This window comes from Oryctolagus cuniculus, chromosome 3, assembly GCF_964237555.1.
Source record: "Oryctolagus cuniculus chromosome 3, mOryCun1.1, whole genome shotgun sequence".
NCBI lineage: Eukaryota > Metazoa > Chordata > Mammalia > Lagomorpha > Leporidae > Oryctolagus > Oryctolagus cuniculus.
This window is the reverse complement of record NC_091434.1, coordinates 5,652,068-5,671,158: the sequence shown is the minus strand read 5'-3', so window position 1 is coordinate 5,671,158 and position 19,091 is coordinate 5,652,068. Positions and strand designations below refer to the sequence as shown.

The following is a 19,091-nucleotide window of genomic DNA, read 5'->3' as shown; positions in this document are numbered from 1 at the left end:
CAGCTTTGCCTGCTACGCCAAATGTCAGCCTCTCAACCACTTTTAAATTAGAATTTTGGGGGTGACGCTGTGGTGCAGCGGGTTAAAGCCCTAGCCTGAAGCACTGGCGTCCCATTTGGCTGCCGGTTCTGGTCCTGGCTGCTCCACTTCTGATCCAGCTCTCTGCTGTGGCCTGGGAAAGCAGCAGAAGATGGCCCAAGTCCTTAGGCTCCTGCACCTGCATGAGAGACCTGGAGGAGGCTCCTGGCTCCTGGCTTCGGATCGGAGCTTTGGCCGTTGCAACCATCTGGGGAGTGAACCATCTGATGGAAGACCTCTCTCTCTCTCTCTCTCTCTCTCTCTCTGCCTCTCCTCTCTCTGCCTCTCCTCTCTCTGTAATTCTTTCAAATAAATAAATAAATATTTAAAAAAAAAGAATTTTGGCTTCTAGTTTCTTTTGTTTGTTCCTCTTGTATATGTTACCTTCCCTTTTCTTTCCTTTCTCTCTCTCTCGCTCCCTTTCCCTCTCCCCCCCCCCAGCATTCATTAAATTCATATAAATTCTATTTATTCTTTTTGGAGATACAGAACATTTATTGTGTGTGTGTGTGTGTGTTCTGGTTGTAATAGAAACAGTTTGTAAAAATCCGGTAGCATTTCTAACTGGCAGCAAGCATCCAGGGAGAGCGGTTCGTTGCCATGGTGTTCCGACGCTAACACAACCATCTCTGTGTTCAGTTACAAGGAAAACATCATGCGCCTCTCCAGCCTGCACAAGGACCGCCCTGTGGAGCCGCTGGACCTGGCCGTGTTCTGGGTGGAGTTCGTGATGAGGCACAAGGGGGCGCCGCACCTGCGGCCAGCCGCCCACGACCTCACCTGGTACCAGTACCACTCCCTGGACGTGATCGGCTTCCTCCTGGCCATCGTGCTGACCGTGGCCTTCGTCACCTTTAAGTGCTGTGCCTTTGCCTGGGGGAAGTGCTTTGGGAAGAAGGGGCGGGTGAAGAAAGCACACAAGTCCAAGGTGCACTGAGAAGTGAGAGGGATGCTGGGTGAAGCTTTGATCCACTCCCAGCCCATTCCAAACTTGCAGAGTCAGTATAAAATTCGTTTGATTCTTGTTAAACAAATGCTTTGCCATAAATCAGACATCCCCACAACTTCTTTTTTGTTGTTTTAATTAAGTTGAGAAGACGACCTTTGTATATTTGGGGCACACTTGGAGCGGAAGAGTGTTGTGGAGCCCTGGAAAGCACTGTGTGATTTCTGGCCTTGGGGGAACAATGAAGCTGTTCAAATTGCTGGGTGCTGTCTGTGAGGGGATCATCCGTGATTGTGCCAAATGGATCTGAATATGAGCAAACCCCAAACTAGTGCCAGGCCCATGTATTTGCACAACTAAAATTTTATTAATAAATTTGTTTAATTTCTTACATGTTTTTCTCTTCATTGGTGTTGTGTTTATCTACAGTTGAATTACTTTTTCCACATAGAAAAATAATGCAAGATCATGGCAAAATCTGAAAGACACACACACACACACACGCACACACGCACACACTGCATGTGCACACCTGCACACACAGGGAAAGAAACATGCCAGGAATCCGAATCCCCTTGCCCAATAGAACTGCTGCTGCTCTCTTAGGAAACCCCGCAGAGACACCAGATCTGCTCCATGTTGTCTGACATTCCTTTTCCACGGCCCTGCACTCTGTCCTCGCAGTGTTTGTGGACAGCATTTAATTCACTCTCGTGGCCAGGGGAGGCTTGCTGCTGCACGGACAGACCAGGGCTTCCTTAGCCACGACTTCCGGTGGTTTCCCTTTCCTTGTCTTCTGTAAAAAGGGCTGCTCCACTGTCTTCGTAGCTGTGTCTGCGCAGTGCATGTCCTTTCCGTGGGAGGGAAAGTTTGTCACAACCTGCTGCTGGCTGTGTAGACGGGGTTCCCCTGATGAGAGGACCCCAGGTCCAGGACAAGTTCATGTAAAGTGTGTTCGTCTGCTTTCTGTCTCTATAACAGCACCCGGGGCAGGCTGAGTTCGCACAGAAGTTTGTTTTGCTCACAGGTTTGGAGATTCAGGAGGATCACATTCGCTCACGCCTGGTGAGGGCTCCTCGCTGTCACTTCATGGCAGAGGGAGATGGCGGGACCCTGAGTGAGAGGAAGAGATCCTGTCACCCACAGGAAGCCAGGCAGGCTGGGTTCCTACCACCCGAGAACCTCCCATCAGGCTCCACTTAAAGCCCCGCCACTTCCCACCACCACACTGAGGACCAAGCCCCACACGGGAGCCTTTGAGGGGTGCACCCATCCATTCCCAACGCCCAGCACCAAGGAAACACCGGTGGCGGTGGTGCCTCTCCTGTGGGCAGCTGGAGCTCAATCCTGCTGGGGGACTCAGAGCCAGCTGAGAACATTCAGCCTTATCCCACCCAACAAGCAAGGCTGTTAGATATCTGAACGCCTGGCTCTGTCAGTGACTGGCTGAGACCCACTCTCGGGACTGCTCGTTTCCTTGCACTGCCGGTTGGTCACCAAGGGGACTTTAAAAGCCAGAAAGAGCCTGCCGAGAGAAAGGCAGGTGGGCTGGAGGGGGGTGGGCTCATGTGCACCGAGGTGGGAGGAGCAGTGGATCTGGCTGGGGCACCCCTGGCTTTGCTGCCCTTGGCAGCTGACAGAAGACATTCCCAAGCTGCGGCCACAGAGTCCCTGTCAGTGTGTGGGAGCCGGGCTCCCACTCCCTTGTCACTGTGAAGTGCCGCCTTGAATAAGAAAGTCCTCAGTTTGATAGGCAAGAAGTGGGATCTCATTTGAAATGAGCTGTTGTTGTTATTACAGTTGATATTTGCAAGCTTATGAACCAGTTGTATTTCTTCTTGGAGAATGCCCCTTGCTCATTTTTCCTGTTGGGGTATGTTAGCCTGAGTGCCTGTGGCGCTGATGAGAATTGCTCCACCATCAATATTTTCCTACTTGTCTCCCTCGCCTTTAGGGATTTTTGTTGATTCTTGTGTTTTTGTTTGTTTGGCTTGGTGTTACAGATAGAAGATCTAAACCTGTAGGCTTCAAATTGCAGCTGAGGTCGCGGAGGGGAGCTGGGCTATCAGCCAGCCTCCCGACCTCAGGTCCTGATCCCGTTACTGCTTCCCAGAGGCTGGAGCAAAACCTGCCCACACCAGTTCCTTCCCGACACCTTGGAGGCTCCACGATGGTTCTTATAACTACATTCGCCCTCCTTCAGACCCTTCCTGGTCCACGCAGCGACCATCTCCTAGCCTCCCTGACCATGCCCTGTGAGGCCCCTCTTACCTCAGGAGCCCCCAAAGTGGTCATGACCTCACACAGCTCATACGCCTTTGAGTCTACAGCCCTCAGGCCTTCTTGTTTCTAAGAGAATCCAACTTAGCCCATCTTAAGCAATAAACCCAACGTTTTTGGAAGGAGACCGGCTTCCTGCCAACATGAGGCTCATATCCAAGTCTGTCCCTGTTTGCTCTGGGCGCCTGCTTGACTCTTTCCGCCTCTCAAGGCCTTTTCTGTTCCTCAATCCCCAGACCCCTTTTGTCCCAGCTCCCAAGACCCTATAAGACACTGACTATATCCTCTACCCAGAATTCCAAATGCCCAAAGATCTGATTGGTCCAGCTGTATCAGGTGTCCACTTCTTGTCCAATCAGGAATATTGATGAAGGGGTAACAGAGTGAGAACATGGCTGCCAGGACCCCATTCCTGTGGCCCCATAGGTCGGGGAAGAAGGAACCCTGTGAGATGATGGGCAGAACCCCAAAATGTGTCCACTGCATGGAGGTTTCCTGAGTCAGCTTCTACACATATCCATTTTCTCATCCGTCTTGGCCCTTTCATGGGTTTGAGTTCACAGGTTTCTACAAACTCCATCTTTTCGTATTTTCCCATTAGTTTCCACAGAGGCTGAGGTGGGAAGCTCAGGAGAGTGACAGACCCTAGGAGAGGCCAATTCTGTGGATGAATTGTGAGTCTAATATTAATGTAACCATCAGGAGGAAAAAAGTATTTTCATTTGTGAAAACCAAGCAGAGCCCGTTCTTTGATTCCTACCCTCGTTACCTTGGGCTCCTCTCTTGATAATGTGTTCAGAGGCCCTGCACTTGTCATGACTCACGTACGCCCTCTGTGTCACACCAAAGTGGCCCCTCTCTCCGTCCCTCCTGACAGCCATGTGACTGTGTGCTTCCTATCAGGAGAAGGAATCTATGCCCGACCCCTTGAGGGCAGCATGACCTGGGACCTGCCTGGCGGATGGGACACGCTGATCCACCTGCCTGCAAAGGGCAAAACCAGGAACGCTGCAGGAGTACTGTGGGGGCTGCGTTGGGCATGGTATGCAAGAAGGAAGTTTTCTGAGCATCCAAGTCCCACCGAGTTCAAGTGGGCTGCTCCAGAGGGATGACCTGTCTGGCATCAGAGGCACCCAAGCAGGGGAACCCCCACTGAGCACGAAGGGCAGATTCTAAGTGGGCATTTTAACTGAGCAGCCTTCGACCCGGGTGGCTCTGAGTCCTGTAATGGACAGTGAGACGTCCCCAAGTCCAGTAGTTCTTGTTCAAACTACAGATCCGATCCTCATCTCAAAGACACGAGGGACAGAGAAATCCTTTGGGACTCACTTTGGTTTAAGAAAGCAGGGTCCCTACTCTCCTGTGTGTTGTTGAGTTTCTTTATCTTCTAAGTATTCTACCAGTGGGAACCCGCATCCTCATCCTGCTATTGGTTCAGTCCTTGGGGAGGAGGCCCCTCCCCAGGACCTCTCTGCTGCCCCCTCCTCTTCTCTCCACACCTCCCCAGCCTGGACCTGTGTGACTGCAAACCCAAGACCCGGTGGTGAACCACCCACCACTCACAGCATTTCCCTTTCCCAGATGGGCCACCGTACTTACACACACACACACACACACACACATGCACACGCATGCACACACGCACACACACGCACACACACGCACATACGTGCATCACCAAAATGTTCAGTTACAACAGGGGCTGGAGCTTTTGTCGCAGGGCCCTGGACACTCCATAAAACCGTGGGTAGACAGAGCCTCAGAGAGGCAGTTGGGTCTCAAAGTTCCAAGGAGCTGGGACCTAACGGTGGTGATTCTGATGACGCCTTCGCCCTGCCAGGAGAGCCAGTCCTTGGGAGGATCACGGCTGAGCAGCCTAATGGGCACGCGTGGACAGCCAGGTCTCCGCTGTCCACGTTTCCACTGATGTGTGTGAGGCAGAGAGCAGAGCTTTCTCGTGTGGTTGATTTCTGTTCCGTGCAGAAGAGGGCTCTGAGGAAAGGTCAGTGTGGAGCCCCTGGAGAGTTCTTAGGGGACTCCCGGGAGGAAAGAGCACAGGGTGGTGGACTTTGAGACCAGGGGGCCTTGGGGCAGGAGGAGGAGGGGTCTGGGAGCTTGGCGTCCTCCGTCTTGGCTTCTGTGCTGCTGTGGTCGGCCCGCGAGAAGCTGCTGCTACGCAGAGAGCCCCTGACAGGGATGAGCGAGCTGCTATGTGAGCATCCTTAGGCATCCACTTGCAAGGTCTAGAAAAGGAGAGAGGCTCTTCTTGGCTTAGGGTACCAGCAGCCGGGCAACAAGTCATCGTGAACTCAGCGATGCCCAGGGGCCAGGGGTCTGGCTTGCCTTTGCGGCTCCTCTGCCTGGGGTCTTAGAGCGGGGACCAGGGTGTTGGCTGGACTGCAGCACTCTCCGAGGCCCCAGCTCCCCTTCCACGCCGTGAGGTGGTTGGCATCGCTCAGTTCTTACGGTTGCAGGACCGAGGCCCCCAGTTCCTCACACATGCCTCCTTCATGGGCAGTTTGTGTCATGGCTACTTCCGTTTCAAGGCTGGAAGGATGTGTCTCTCCAGCCCGCTGAGACGGAGACTCGTGTTAACACCCGGTCAAAGACAGGTTTCTCATCAACAGTGCAGATACAACACCACCCGCTCAGGGGAGGGACCTCCCATCACCCCTGCCACGTTCAGTGGACCAAGCGGAAGGGCTTATGCAAAGCTGTGCGTGATGCGGGTCATCTTAGGTCAAGTGCTTTCCAAATCTCATTTCTCAAAGAGCTCTGGGACGAGATGACGGAAGTAGCGACAGATTCAGAGGAAGATGTGCCAGAGGAAATCGAGGACCTGAGCCCCCCTGACTTGGATCGCACTGGTGAGTCCATCATCCCCTTCTCCTCGTTCTCGCCCCACCTTGGTCCCAGCCTGGGACTGCCACCTGCCCAGTGGCCACCACACGACAGGAAACTAGAACAATGCAGGTGTAAGGGAGGCCAGAGGCCAGCAGGGCCCCTCCTGGGATGGCCCCCTCAGCTCTGCGCCTGGGCCGTCTTGGTTTCAGGCACTTTCCAACAAGTCACAAACCTCCTGGACATCATGGACAGTGAGCCAGCGACGACGGACACGACCGGGTCAGGTGTGGACCTGCGGAAGACCCTGGCCTCGGGGATAATCACGGAGAAGGCGGCCAGCGCACCCTCTGTGGTGATGAGCGCACTCATCCGCTGCCTGCAGGTGCCGGAGGTAGGGCCACCTGCACCCCGCCGCCAACCCACGTGCACTCACCGGGCATCACGGCTGATGGGTGCAAGACTGGGAGGAAGGTGCTTACCCCTTGAGGGCCAGTGGAGGGCTGTGGCTCCCACAGGTTTCAGAAGTCCCTTGTCACCTGATCCGGTGTCTGGGAGTCGTGGACCTAGGCACAGGAGCTGAGCTGCAAGATACTGAGCAGGTGCCAGCCAGGTGGGCATGGCGGGTGATGTCCCACCTGCCGCTGCAGATGGGGCGCAGGGCCAGCGGTATCGCTGGAGTAGGGGTAGAGGGTGTGGGAGGGAGGGTGGGACGGATCACTGGAGATCCTGGTGGGCTTGGAGCACCCCCCCACACACAGTTTCCGCTCCCAAAGGGCCTGCGGTGGGCCCAGAGAGTCAGCATTCCCGGCGAGACCCCAGCGAGGCCTGTGCTGCCGGGCTGCAGGCCACACTTCGGGAACCACAGGATTTTAGCACCCCCCCCCCCCCAGCTTAGCTGTGGCAGAGGGTGGCGCCAGAGTTCTGGAAGCAGAGGGGCTTCTTTCTGGAAAGCTTCGTCTTCCCAAGAGGTGGATGGCAGCTGCAGGGAGGTGGGCCAGGGCCTGGCCGCATAGACAAAGAATTTCAGCTCAGGCTGTTTCAAAACCTGGGCAAGGCCAAGGCTCAGGAGACACGGGCTGTTTCCAGGAGGCGGGGACATGCCACACCACACACGGCCACTTGGGGCAGGACTGAGTCTGCCCCTGGGCAGAGGGAGCCAGGCGAGTTCCTGGCCAACAGCCTTGACTGTGCCTCCTGTGGGCAGGAAGAGACAGAGCTGGGTGAGAGGGCTCGGAATTAGCTGGTTTGAGTAATTCCGCAGGCTCTGCTGGGCATGGGTGCTGTCCCTGGGCCTGGGTGGCTGGGCAGGGAGACTGGCAGCCCCCAAGGGCGGGGGCCCAGGAAAGGATGAGGCTGGAGTGTGGGCGCTGGTCTGCACTGGCTGCCCTGGTGGAGGACCAACCTGAGAGCCGACACGGCAGAAATTTGTGCCCGCCAGGTCCAGGTCTGGAGGTTCAGGCACAAGATCAAGGCTGCAGCAGAGAGAACGCTCTCTGCCCTGGCCCCCTCCTCTCCTGAGGATGCCACTCCCACTGGGTTAGAGCCCTTGTGAACTCCTTTAACCCCGGTGACCAAGGCTCCGCTTCCCAACACCACTCCACGGAGGGGCAGGGCTTCCTCCGGGAGCTTTGAGGGAAGGCAGTCGCGTCCCTAACAGCTGCTCTGTGCTGGAAAAGTGCACGGGAGGGCAGCTTGGGGGCCCTGGGCGGAACTGGGGTGGGCTGTCTCTCCAGATGTCCAAACACCAGAAACACAGAAAATCAACAGCACAAGACACAGGCTCCAATCAGTGACCGGTGGCAATGACCACTAGCAATCACACAGGTGCTTTTTTCTAATGCACAAATCAAGGATTTCATTTATCCCTTAGTGAAGGAAACTGGAAGATGTTCAAAGCTGCTCAAGGCGGGATTTTACCTACACGGACTCCTTTTCACAACGCACTTGCCCTGCCCCAAAGGGGAGTCACTTCTTTGCTGTGGAGGGAAACCTCACACCTTACTTCTCTCCTCTCTGCAGAGCTGTGAAGTAGCCTAGCAGGGGGCTGGCGCTGTGGGGCAGCGGGTGAAAGCCATAGCCTTCAGCGCTACCATCCCGTATGGGTGCCGGTTTGAGTCCCAGCTGCTCTACTTCCTATCCAGCTCCCTGCTGATGGGAAAACAGCGGAAGACAATCCAAGTCCTTGGGCCCCTGCACCCATGTGGGAGACCCAGAAGAAGCTCCTGGTTCCTGGCTTTGGCCTGCCCCAGCCCTGGCCTTTGCAGCCATTTGGGGAGTGAATCAGTGGATGGAAGATCTCGCTCTCTCTCTCTCTCTCTCTCTCTCCTTAACTCTGACTTTCAAATAAATCTTTAAAAAAGAAAAAGAAATAGCCTAGGCAACACAGATGATTGCAGAGCCCCCCAATCTCAGAGCCTCTGCCAGTCGGCCCCGGGTGCTTGTCTGAAGCCACCCCAGGGACTGCTTTGCCAGTTTCCAAGTCTCACGGTTTGTCTCTTATGATCTTATATTCTCTCTGAAGACTGTCCTTTTAAAAAATGATTAAAATATGTTTTAGTTTCCAATTCATTGGCAAGGCAGGGGACGGGGGAGCACCCCATCCGCTGACTCACTCCCAAAATGCCTGTAACAGGCAGGGCTTGGCCGGGCTGAAGCCAGGAGCCCAGAACTCAGTGTGGCTCTTCCCACATGGGTGGCAGGGACCCAGCTACTTGAGCCATCACCACTGCTCCCCTAGGGCACGTTAGCAGCATCTGGGTCAGAGGCGGAGCTGGAATCTGAATGCAGGCGCCCTTTATGGGATGTAAGCTGCACCTTAATCACTGCACCAAACACCCACCCTAAAATATTTTTGATTGACAGGTAATAATTGTAAACACGTATGGAGTACAATGTGATATTTTGATGTATGTAAACATTGTGCATTGATCAAACGGGGCAATTAGCATACCCGTCACCTAAAAGGTTTCTCATTATTTGTGTGTGTCGAATGCATTCCGAATCCTCTCTCCCAGCTACTTTGAGATACACAGTGCGTTGTTGTTAACTGTGTCCAGCCTCCATGTGCTGGAGTGCTAGAACCGTCTGCTCCCATCCAACTGCAGCCTTGCGCCCGGTGGGCAGCCCCTCCTCTCTCCCAGTGTCGGAGCCCAGCTCTGAGAGAAGCTCCAGGCTTTCAGGCTGCACGCACGAATGACAGCACGTGGACTTCGTCTCCCTGTGGCTGGATTATTTCCCTTAACGTGACATCCTCCAGGTTCATCCATGCTGTCACGGGTAATAGGACTCAATCCTTTGTATAACGGAATGGTGTTCCGTTGTGCAGCAGCAGCATCTTTAAAATCCATCCTTCTGTTGAAGACATCTAAGCTGATTCTGTATCTTGGCAATTGTGAATCTGCCCAAACGTTATTCTTGATCGCAGAAAAGGGTAGTCTCGTTAGAATTTGCCCCGCCATTTATACAGGCTGCAGCAGGAGTATTCATTAGGCACACAGGCCTCTTGGAGTTTGCTTGGAAAATCTAGAACCTGAATTCACAGTAGAGTGATGTGATCCCCAAATGGGGAAAATTGGCTTGGTGGGAAGGGGCATCAAAATAAAGGTTACTTTTGGGGCCGGCACTGTGGCATAGCGGGTAAAGCTGCCACCTGTGCCGCCGACATCCCATATGGGCACCAGTGTGAGTCCTGGCTGCTCCATTTGCTATCTAGCTGCCTGCTAATGGCCTGGGGAAAGCAGCAGAGGATGGATGGCCCAAGCGCTCGGGCCCTGCTACCCAAGTGTGTGACCCGGATGAAGCTCCTGGCTCCTGGATCTGCCTTGGTCATTGCATCCACTTGGAGAGTGAACCGCAAGATGGAAGATGTCTCTCTTTCTCTCCGTTTGTCTCTCCTCTCTGTAACTCTTTCTAATAAATAAATTTTTATAAATAAAAAAGTTTACTTTTTACAGGTATACAACACATAGACAGATACAGAATATGAGAGTACTTCCAAAAGTTCATGGGAAATGGAATTAAAAGATAAGTTTATGTTAGTGCAAAAAATGTTTGAAACCCAAGCGTACTAGGGGGTCTTGAGAGAGTTCATGAAAAATGCATATTAAGAAAAAAGCTGTCGCTCCCCCTCTTCGCGGAGGAATGACACAGGACCCTGCGCTGTTCTTTTGTCTGCTCGGCCCTTCCTGGGTTTGCTGCTGGTTCTTCCCGGGTTGGCTGCCGACCCTTCCACCTCCATGGAAGGGCGGCTCCCCCTGCCACTTTCCCCACTTTCGCGGGGGAGCAGCACACCACTGGCCGGCTCTCTCGGGGGCTGCTCAGATGTTATCCAGATGTTCCTGGTGCATGCCATCTCTCTCCTCCTTTATAGTCCTCTTCCACCAATCCCAACTCTGCTACCCACACGCCGAGTACGCTGCTCTCCTCCAATCAGGAGCAGGATCAGCTCCTGCAGGTCATCACTCAAGTTGGCGAGAGGCAGCTGCGTAGAAGTTGTTTACTCCCTTCTCAGCGCCATATTGTGGGAGAGCAGATGCATAGAATAAGTCTTAATTCCAGTAACTTAGTCTAGTCCGAGTTGCTCCCCACAAAAGCTATGGACAAATTTCAGTGTTTTTACACCAAAACAAACCATTTATTTCATTCCATTTTCCTCAAGCTTAAGTACCCTCTTATGTCTGTGGTGTTAAGGTTCTGTTAGGGAAGCAGTTGAAAAAAGAGTGTCTAAAAGCGTCAGTAGAGTGGGGTACGCGGTCTCGGGCAGGCAGAGCAACTTCCCAGGCCCTCGCTGCCTCCTGCCCAGGAGCTTCCAGGCATCTCTGACCACAGGTTCACACACGTCTGTCATTTGCCGTCCCCAGACTGGGAGACCAAAGGCCAAGACTCCCTGCACTGGACTCCACCGGACTAACACGTCATGTGAATTCTTCCCTCCCAAAGCCCCCAGGCAGCGGCCGTTTCCCAGAGGGCCTTGCGAGGCAGGGTTGATCACGAGGGCAGCCTCGCCCCTTAGCAGTGCTTGTCACACTGGATTCAACAGGTGTCGTCCTCCAACACAGCTCTCCAGGCCTGCTCTCGGGCACTCCACCCGTCCCATCCCAGCCTAAGCCCTGCCATTTTAGCAGTTAAGTGCAACCCACATAGGAATTGGGAATCCAAGGCAAGTGTCCTGGAATCAAATGCTGCCCCCAGGGCAAAGGGTGGAACAAGGCTATCTTTTTGGTTGGTTTGTTTGATTTTTTTCAGATTCGTTTATTCATTTGAGAGTCATAGTTACAGAGAGAGAGAGAGAGAGAGAGAGAGAGAGAGATCTTCCATCTGCTGGTTCACTCCCCAGATGGACACAACGGCTGGGGCTGAGTCCACCTGAAGCCAGGAGCCAGGAGCTTCTTCCAGGTCTCCCACATGGGTGCAGGGGCCCAAGCACTTGGGCCATCCTCCACTGCTTTCCCAGGCTATTAGCAGGGAGCTGGATTGGGAGAGGAGCAGCCAGGACACGAACCAGTGCCCGTATGGGTTGCTGGTGCCACAGGTGGAGGCTTAGCCTACTGGGCCACAGCATTGGTCCCTTCTTGGGCTTTTAAGATACCCAATGTGGGGCAGGTATTATGGCACAACAGGTTAAGCCACCAGCTGGGACACCTGCATCCCATGTCGGAATGCCTGGTTCAAGTTTAGTTTCCAATCCAGGTTCCTGCCGATGTGTGCCCTGGGAGGCAGCAGGTGATGGCTCAAGCACTCGACCCTTGCCGTCTGTGTGGGAGACTCAAGATGGAGCTCCTGTCTCCTGGCTTCTGACCCTGCCCACAGGGAGCAGCCAGACTCTGGCACTGGGATGGGTGGGATGGCTCCAGCCACGGACGTGCCCCACCCCCTGCCCCCCGTGTGTTCCAGATCTCCCCCCAGCGCAAGGTCAACATCTACAGCATCCTCCAGGAGATCATCCAGCAGCAGGGCGAGCTGGAGGAGCAGTGTGTGCAGAGGCTGGTGGCCATCGCCTCCCGCGAGATGAGGGAGAGCCCTGAGGTAGCGGAGCCCTGGCGCTGGGTGGCCTCGGAAGCCCAGGGTCCTTGCGCAGCTGTGGCCGGGGCACAGGCAGGCCGAGCCCAAGGCAGCCGCGAGGGCGGGGTGGGCAGCGTTGGCCACAGGTCCCCGTCCCGTCCATGACAGGTGGAGGGCTATGTGAATGCAGAAGTGGCCAGTGACACCCTGGTGGCCCTGTCCCGCAACCACTTCAGCCTGGTCATGTACGAACTGCAGCACCACCTCAAGCCCCTCCACCTCACCGACGAGTTCGTCATCGTCACCTTGGCCAAGCTGGCCAACGGCAACGGTAGGGACGCCGAGGGCCCCCGTGCCAGCCCAGGGCTGCCGCCGGGTGTCAGCCCCTCCTTGCATTGCTCTTTCCTCCCCTGCTGCTGGTCTCTCGCCTTCTCTCCCACCCGCCACCTCCCCATTTTTCATTCTTGCAAGAACGGGGGTGGGGGGCACAAAGGAGTGAGAAGCGGGTCCATGGGGGCGGGGCACACTGAGGTTCTGCCTCCCGCTTCCCTCCCCACCTCCCAGCAGCTCTTGGGTCCCGCCCCCCTCAGCTTCTCATTGGCCCCTTCTTCCTTCTCCCTCTGTGCCTCACTCCTCTCCTCCCTCCTTGTCTTCCTTTACCCTTTGGCCACCTCTAGCTCACTCCTTCTTGGCCTGACTCCCACCCACCCTGTGACTGTGGAGTGCCAGGGGCTGGACATGGTGGGCAGTGGGGGTGCCCTCTCTCGCACCTCTCTTCTCACCCCCCACCCACTCCACAGTGTTCGAGTTCATGCCGTACATGGGCATCACCCTGGCCACCATATTCACAATGCTGAGGCTTGCCAACGAAGCCAAGATGCGCCAGGTGATCTGTAACGGTGCGTGAACCTCTTGGGCCTGCAGGTGTGGCTTGATCAGGGTGTGGGAGGAAGTGGAGTAAGGAGCGGGTGGAGGGGTTGCCGGATGAGAGGTGTGCTTTTCATCTGCTCAGTCTCCTATCTGGCGTGGCCTCTGATTGGCCCTCTGGGTGACAAGTGGCAGAGACATGGGTGCTTTTTAGCAGGTCATGGCTGGGGGCAGGGGGCGTCACTGGGACCCTCTGCAGCTTGCTCAGTAGCTCAGCTTCTCAGGAGACAAGAGGCGGGGGTTGGCGTCCACGGGAGATGGGAACCCAGGAACACGTCTTCCTTTTTGATGCTGTTGAGATCTGAAAACCCGGCTTCGAGTTTTGTGAGGCAAAAGATCCAAACGTGCTGGGTGCCCTCTGCAGTCCCCAGAGTGTGGGTAGAGAGTGGGTTTCCAGGCTGTGCCCTTGACCCCGTGTCCTTGAAGGGGAGGGCCCGGCACACAGGGGTGTGCTCAGCTCTCACCTAGATTCGCAGAGTGCAGATTAGGGAGCTGCCAGGGGCTGGAAGAGCAGAGGGAGGGGCCCGGCCACCTGCTGGCTCTGGGGAGGGGGCACGAGCGCCCTCTCCCAGAGAAGCCTCCCACTCTGCCCCTCCCCGCCGCCGGCAGCCATGGAGACCTTCTGCGAGACGGTGCAGTTCTACCTGCGGCACCTGGAGGACAGCGTGTACCCCGTGATGACCGAGGACCAGTTCGCTCTGAAGCTGTTCCCCATGTACCGCTACTTTGTGACCGTGTGGCTGAGGCACCAGAACCCGGAGGTGAGCCGGGCCCATCTCAGGGGGCCCACAGAGGCCGGGAGGCGCTGAGGGACCCCTGGGTGCAGCCTTTCCCGGATTCCCAGGGAGCCAGGACCTGCGGGAGCTGAGCGGCCCGGCTTCAGGCCCCCGGGCGTGTTGGATATGGTCACTGTCCTTCTTGGGGCACCTGTTCCACGCTGCGCTGCCCGCCAGGCATCTGTGGCTCTAGCTGCGGTTCCTGCACCACCCGTCTGATGAGGCCAGGACCCTGAGACACAGAGGGGTCAGATAGCTGCCCGAGCCACCTGGCTCCCGGCTGGGCCTCAGAACCGCCAGTCAGAGCCCGGGGCGGCCTGGCCCTGCTTGTGAGGTTCCTTTAGTCATGCGGCCTTGGGTTCCACGCGTGGGGCGGAGGTCCTGGCCTTGCCGGGCAGCCCAGGGACGAGTCCACGGCCCCAGTTCCTGTGGCAGGTGAAGCTGGGGGTCATCAAGTCCCTGAAGCCCATGCTGAACCTGCTTCTGCCCAATGATGACCTGCGGGAGCAGGTCTATGACTACATCCCCCTGCTGCTGGCCGAGTACCAGGGCAGCCTGGAGGCGCTCTTCATCACACAGGTGCGGGCCAGGGGCTCCGGAAACCTGGGGTCCCCAAGTGTCCCGGGGTGGGGGCCGCCTGCACCCACAGGTGTCTTAGTGCTGTGTGAGCAGACCCAATGCTTGTGCCCTGTGAGGGGGCCGTGGGGCCTGGCACGTGCAGGGTTGCTGCTGTCCTGGATGGCAGAGGCTGTGGGGGTCGCGGGGAGGGCCTTTGTGTCAGTCTCTGGGGGTGGGGGCTGCTCCAACCCACGACCACCGCAGGCGGGGGCTTGCCACAGCAGACGTTCAGCCTCACAACTCCAAAGTCAAGGTGCCCCAGGGCCATGCTCCCCCTGGAGCCTGGGGGACGCCCCCTTCCCTGCCTCTGCTGGCTTGTGCCGGCCACAGGTGCTCCCGCTGCTGCCCCTGTCGCCCAGGGCTGTCCCCCTGAGTCCTCCTCGCCTCTTACGAGGACACCAGTCACTAGACTGAACGTCTGCCCAAAGTCCAGCGGGATGGCGCCTCGAGTTCCGTAACCGATTACGGATCTACGCAGAGACCCTGTTGCAAAATGAGGTCGCCTTCCGAGGTCCTGGGCGGACACCCGAGGCCGAGCTGGGGAGGGTTCCCGGTGGGGGCGTGGCCTGGGTTGACGGGATCAGCTGTCAGTGGCGATGTGCAAAGGGGGGGTCTCAGCTCTAAAAGCAAGGAGCAGAAATGGTGTGGCACACTGAGAGGACCACCTGTGCATCCTTTTTATTTTAATAAAAATATAATTTATTTGTGAGGCCAGCGCTGTGGCGTAACAGGTAAAGCCACTGCCTGTGGCTCTGGCTTCCCATATGGGCGTCGGTTCAAGTCTCAGCTGCTCCACTTCCAAGCCAGCTCCCTGCTGTGGCCTTGGAAAGCAGTGGAAGATGGCCCAAGTCCTTGGGTCCCTGCACCCACGTGGGAGACCCAGAGGAAGCTCCCGGCTCCTGGCTTCAGATTGGCCCAGCTACGGCCATTGCAGCCATTTTTGGAGTGAACCAGCAGATGGAAGACCTCTCTGTTTCTCCCTATCTCTGTCTGTAACTCTACCTCTCAAATAAATAAATCTTTTATATATATATATATATATAATTTATTTGTGAGGCAGGGAGACAGCTCCCACCTGCTGGTGCACTCTCTGCCTACAACAGCTTGAGGTGGGGGTAGGGGCTGCACCCCGGACTGGGAGCTCAATCCAGGGCTCCCACGCTGGTGGAGCCATCCCTGATGCCTCCCAGGGCCCAGTTAGTGGGAAACTGGGGCTAGGGATGGAGCCCGTTCCTCTGATGTGAGACGCTGGCATCCTAACCCACAAGGCGAACACCTGCCCCTGCCTGTCATTCCTGCTGAAGAGTGGGATTCGTCTCCAGGGAAGTAGGAGAGAAATGTGAAAAGGCCTTGAGTGCCAGGCTCAGTGGTGCTGACTCAGCAGATCTGGGCATGGGAGCCACCTGGGGCTGGTGGACAAGCAGTGCTGACTCAGCAGATCTGGGCATTGGTATCACCAGGGGCTGGTGGACAAGCAGTGCTGACTCAGCAGATCTGGGCATGGGCGCCACCTGGGGCTGGTGGACAAGCAGCGCTGACTCAGCAGATCTGGGGCTGGTGGTCAAGCAGCGCTGACTCAACAGATCTGGGCATGGGAGCCACCTGGGGCTGGTGGACAAGCAGTGCTGACTCAGCAGATCTGGGGCTGGTGGTCAAGCAGCGCTGACTCAGCAGATCTGGGGCTGGGGGACAAGCAGCGCTGACTCAGCAGATCTGGGGCTGGGGGACAAGCAGCGCTGACTCAGCAGATCTGGGGCTGGGAGCCACCGGGGGCTGGTGGACAAGCAGCGCTGACTCAGCAGATCTGGGGCTGGGAGCCACCTGGGGCTGGTGGACAAGCAGCGCTGACTCAACAGATCTGGGCATTGGTATCACCAGGGGCTGGTGGACAAGCAGTGCTGACTCAACAGATCTGGGCATTGGTATCACCAGGGGCTGGTGGACAAGCAGTGCTGACTCAGCAGATCTGGGCATTGGTATCACCAGGGGCTGGTGGACAAGCAGTGCTGACTCAGCAGATCTGGGGGCTGGGAGCCACCGGGGGCTGGTGGACAAGCAGCACTGACTCAGCAGATCTGGGCATGGGCATCACCTGGGGCTGGTGGACAAGCAGCGCTGACTCAGCAAGTCTAGGGCAGGACCAGAAAAGCCACCCTTAGTCCAGAGTCTGACCCTGCTTCCATCTGCCCACCCATCGCAGGTCCTGAGGCAGATCCTGGAGATGTCCGTCTCCACCAGCACCCCCATCCCCCAGATGCAGCTGCACCCCCTCTTCACAGAACTTCACGTGCAGGTGAGGCTGGCGAGCTCAGGGTGGGATCAGCAGGGGCTAGGCTTTGGGAGGGGCCAGGGCCTGGTTCTCTCGGTGCCTGCTGCTGGCCGGGGGAGCTGTGGTGCCCAGGCAGCCATGCTGCCTGCACGCCCCTCCCCAGGTGTGCACCAAGGCCCCGGCCCAGCACCAGTTCAGCAGCCAGAACCTGGTGGAGATTGTGCACTGCTTCATAGCCCTGGGTGAGGCTCTGCGGGGGCGCTCCTGGGACTGCCCGGTGGGGCGGCCTCCCCGGGCGGGCTCCCAGCGCCTGGGCCCTGACAGAGGGTCCTTCCTCCTACAGCGCACTCCTACCCCAAGGAGCTGATGCGGTTCTTCTTCAGCCAGATGGAGATAAGCCAGGAGGCCGTGCGCGTGGGCACCCTGACCCTGATTAGGGCTGTGGTCAGCGCCAACAGTGAGCATTCGCCTCTGCTGGGTGGGCTGCTGCGGGCGCTGACAGGCCCTTAGGGGAGTGTGGGGCCCTCCGGGGGCGGTGCCGTGGACAGGAGAGGGGGAGCCGGGCCTGAAAGTGCCCTGAGCTTGTGTGATGTCAGCGGAAGAAAGAACCAGACAGGACGGGACGAGCCCCACGACGTCGCTTGAAGCTGCGGCCCTCCAGGCCCCACTCCCCTTTTCCAGAGCCCAGAATGAACATCAGGACCGTCTGCCTGGCCATCCGTGTGGTCAAGAACACGCTGTCCGACACCCGCTCCAAGGTACCAAGGCCCTGGCGGGTGTAGGCGCCCAGGGGCCTGTGATGAGACCCTGGCTCCCTGCCTGGTCCTGAGCAGGGCGGTGGGAGAGCGAGACCCATAAGATGCTGGTGTCCCACTCTGGCCCGGACCTTCATCCTCGCCAGGAACCTGGAGTCTCCGAGTGTGGCCTCCCAGGCACCCTTGGGACGGGGGAGCAGCTGGGCTGCTCGGTGGTTTTGGCTATTTGAGGTCCTTATCGCACGTGGATGGACAGAAACTAAGGGATATGACCTCCAACCCTCCCCCCACCCAACCCCACAAAGGCTGAAAACCCCAGTCCCAGCAGTGGCCAGCCTGGGGCGGGGTGTGGAAAGGAAGGTGGCCCTGGCTCTGGCTGCTGGCTGGAGGGGTAGGCCCGGGCTAGAGAGAGCTGATCTTAGGGGAGAGAATGGCAGGGTCATAGGCTGCATCTGGGGCTGTCCAAGGCACGGAAGAGGCTGGGTCTGGCGTTTTGTCTCCCCCTTGTGGTGGGCCCCAGGGTTCCCAGTGAGAGAAGTTCCCCCCACCTGCATGAGGGCTGCGGTGGGGGGGGGGGGGGGAGCAGCCAGTGTTAGAAGGGGATGGGTGGGCTGGCGCTGCAGCTCACTAGGCTAATCCTCCACCTGCGGCGCCGGCACCCCAGGTTCTAATCCCAGTCAGGGCGCCAGATTCTGTCCCAGTTGCTCCTCTTCCAGTCCAGCTCTCTGCTGTGGCCCAGGAGGGCAGTGGAGGATGGCCCAAGTGCTTGGGCCCTGCATCCCATGGGAGACCAGGATAAGTACCTGGCTCCTGGCTTTGGATTGGTGCTGCGTGCCGACTGTAGCAGCCATTTGGGGGTGAACCAACGGCAAAGGAAGACCTTTCTCTCTGTCTCTCTCTCTCTCACTGTCTAACTCTGCCTGTCAAAAAAAGAAAAGAAAAGAAGGGGATGGGTGGGCTCTGATGAGACTCCCACGTGCGCGTGTGCACAGGGGCATCCTGTGAGGCAGGGGTGGGGACAGAGTGGGCAGGAGGCTCCTTCTAGTCCCCAGACTCCTGGCTGTCTCCTGTTGCAGGACAGGACGTGAGGTGCCGAGCCCCTGTCCCTGAACCCACCCCAACCCCTGTCCCCCCGCCAGGTGCGGATGGCCATTCTGCGGATCATCAGCCAGCTGGCTCTGTCCGGCTACCAGGACAGGATCAAAGGCTGGGGACTGAAGTACGTGTCGGTGCAGCTGACCTTATCCACGTACAAACTGGTGAGTGGCCCCAGGGCCACACCGGCAGCCACCGGATCCGAACTGGTTGCAAAGCCCTGAGGACGCCACACACACACACACACACACACACACGCACCTCTGAGCAGCCTGGGAACCCCACATCAAGAACTTCACCCCTGAGACCACGACAGGCTAAGCCCTCAGGAAGGGACCCCTCACTTTGTCTTCAGACAAATTGCCGGGAGAGCTTGTGCCACAGGGACCTAGAGGAGAAGATGGTGCACAGAGTGACCATGGACACCGTGAAGGTCATCACGTCTTCTGTCAGTGGCATGAGCAACGTGAGTGAGCTGCGCTGTGCCGGGAACTTCTTCCAGC

At 57.2% G+C, this 19,091-nt stretch overlaps 4 protein-coding genes across 14 annotated transcripts in view; all 4 read left to right on the top strand.

Annotated features, from left to right (window-relative positions):
* Positions 1-1,377, top strand: part of UGT1-6 (UDP-glucuronosyltransferase 1-6) — a 97,851-nt gene extending 96,474 nt beyond the window's left edge. The window contains 3 exon segments of the mRNA NM_001089319.1: positions 718-826; positions 829-834; positions 836-1,377. Coding sequence (NP_001082788.1) covers positions 718-826; positions 829-834; positions 836-1,015 — 295 coding nt within the window. The 3' untranslated portion in view covers positions 1,016-1,377.
* The window catches only part of UGT1A7 (UDP glucuronosyltransferase 1 family, polypeptide A7), a 214,881-nt gene extending 213,467 nt beyond the window's left edge, over positions 1-1,414 (top strand). The window contains 1 exon segment of the mRNA NM_001195629.1: positions 718-1,414. Coding sequence (NP_001182558.1) covers positions 718-1,015 — 298 coding nt within the window. The 3' untranslated portion in view covers positions 1,016-1,414.
* The window catches only part of UGT1-4 (UDP-glucuronosyltransferase 1-4), a 39,502-nt gene extending 38,088 nt beyond the window's left edge, over positions 1-1,414 (top strand). Inside the window, 3 exon segments of the mRNA NM_001089322.1 lie at positions 718-826; positions 829-834; positions 836-1,414. Of these exon segments, the coding sequence (NP_001082791.1) occupies positions 718-826; positions 829-834; positions 836-1,015 (295 nt within the window). The 3' untranslated portion in view covers positions 1,016-1,414.
* Positions 1,415-1,611: 197 nt separating this feature from the next.
* Positions 1,612-19,091, top strand: part of MROH2A (maestro heat like repeat family member 2A) — a 51,376-nt gene continuing 33,896 nt past the window's right edge. For 4 of the 11 annotated variants that reach the window (XR_011387048.1, XM_070070007.1, XM_070070012.1 and 1 more), the window contains exons 1-14: positions 4,012-5,306; positions 6,076-6,171; positions 6,358-6,539; positions 12,041-12,172; positions 12,317-12,479; positions 12,949-13,047; positions 13,685-13,836; positions 14,275-14,430; positions 16,670-16,762; positions 16,902-16,980; positions 17,082-17,195; positions 17,420-17,496; positions 18,633-18,752; positions 18,944-19,054. Coding sequence is in view for 9 of the 11 variants with exons in the window: in XM_070070007.1 (XP_069926108.1) it covers positions 4,886-5,306; positions 6,076-6,171; positions 6,358-6,539; positions 12,041-12,172; positions 12,317-12,479; positions 12,949-13,047; positions 13,685-13,836; positions 14,275-14,430; positions 16,670-16,762; positions 16,902-16,980; positions 17,082-17,195; positions 17,420-17,496; positions 18,633-18,752; positions 18,944-19,054 (1,995 nt within the window). In the remaining 2 variants the exon portion in view is untranslated. Of the gene's footprint in view, positions 3,979-4,011; positions 5,307-6,075; positions 6,172-6,357; positions 6,540-12,040; positions 12,173-12,316; positions 12,480-12,948; positions 13,048-13,684; positions 13,837-14,274; positions 14,431-16,669; positions 16,763-16,901; positions 16,981-17,081; positions 17,196-17,419; positions 17,497-18,632; positions 18,753-18,943; positions 19,055-19,091 lie in introns of those variants that run through there. The other 7 variants (XM_070070014.1, XM_070070015.1, XR_007914774.2 and 4 more) reach the window with 7 other exon arrangements.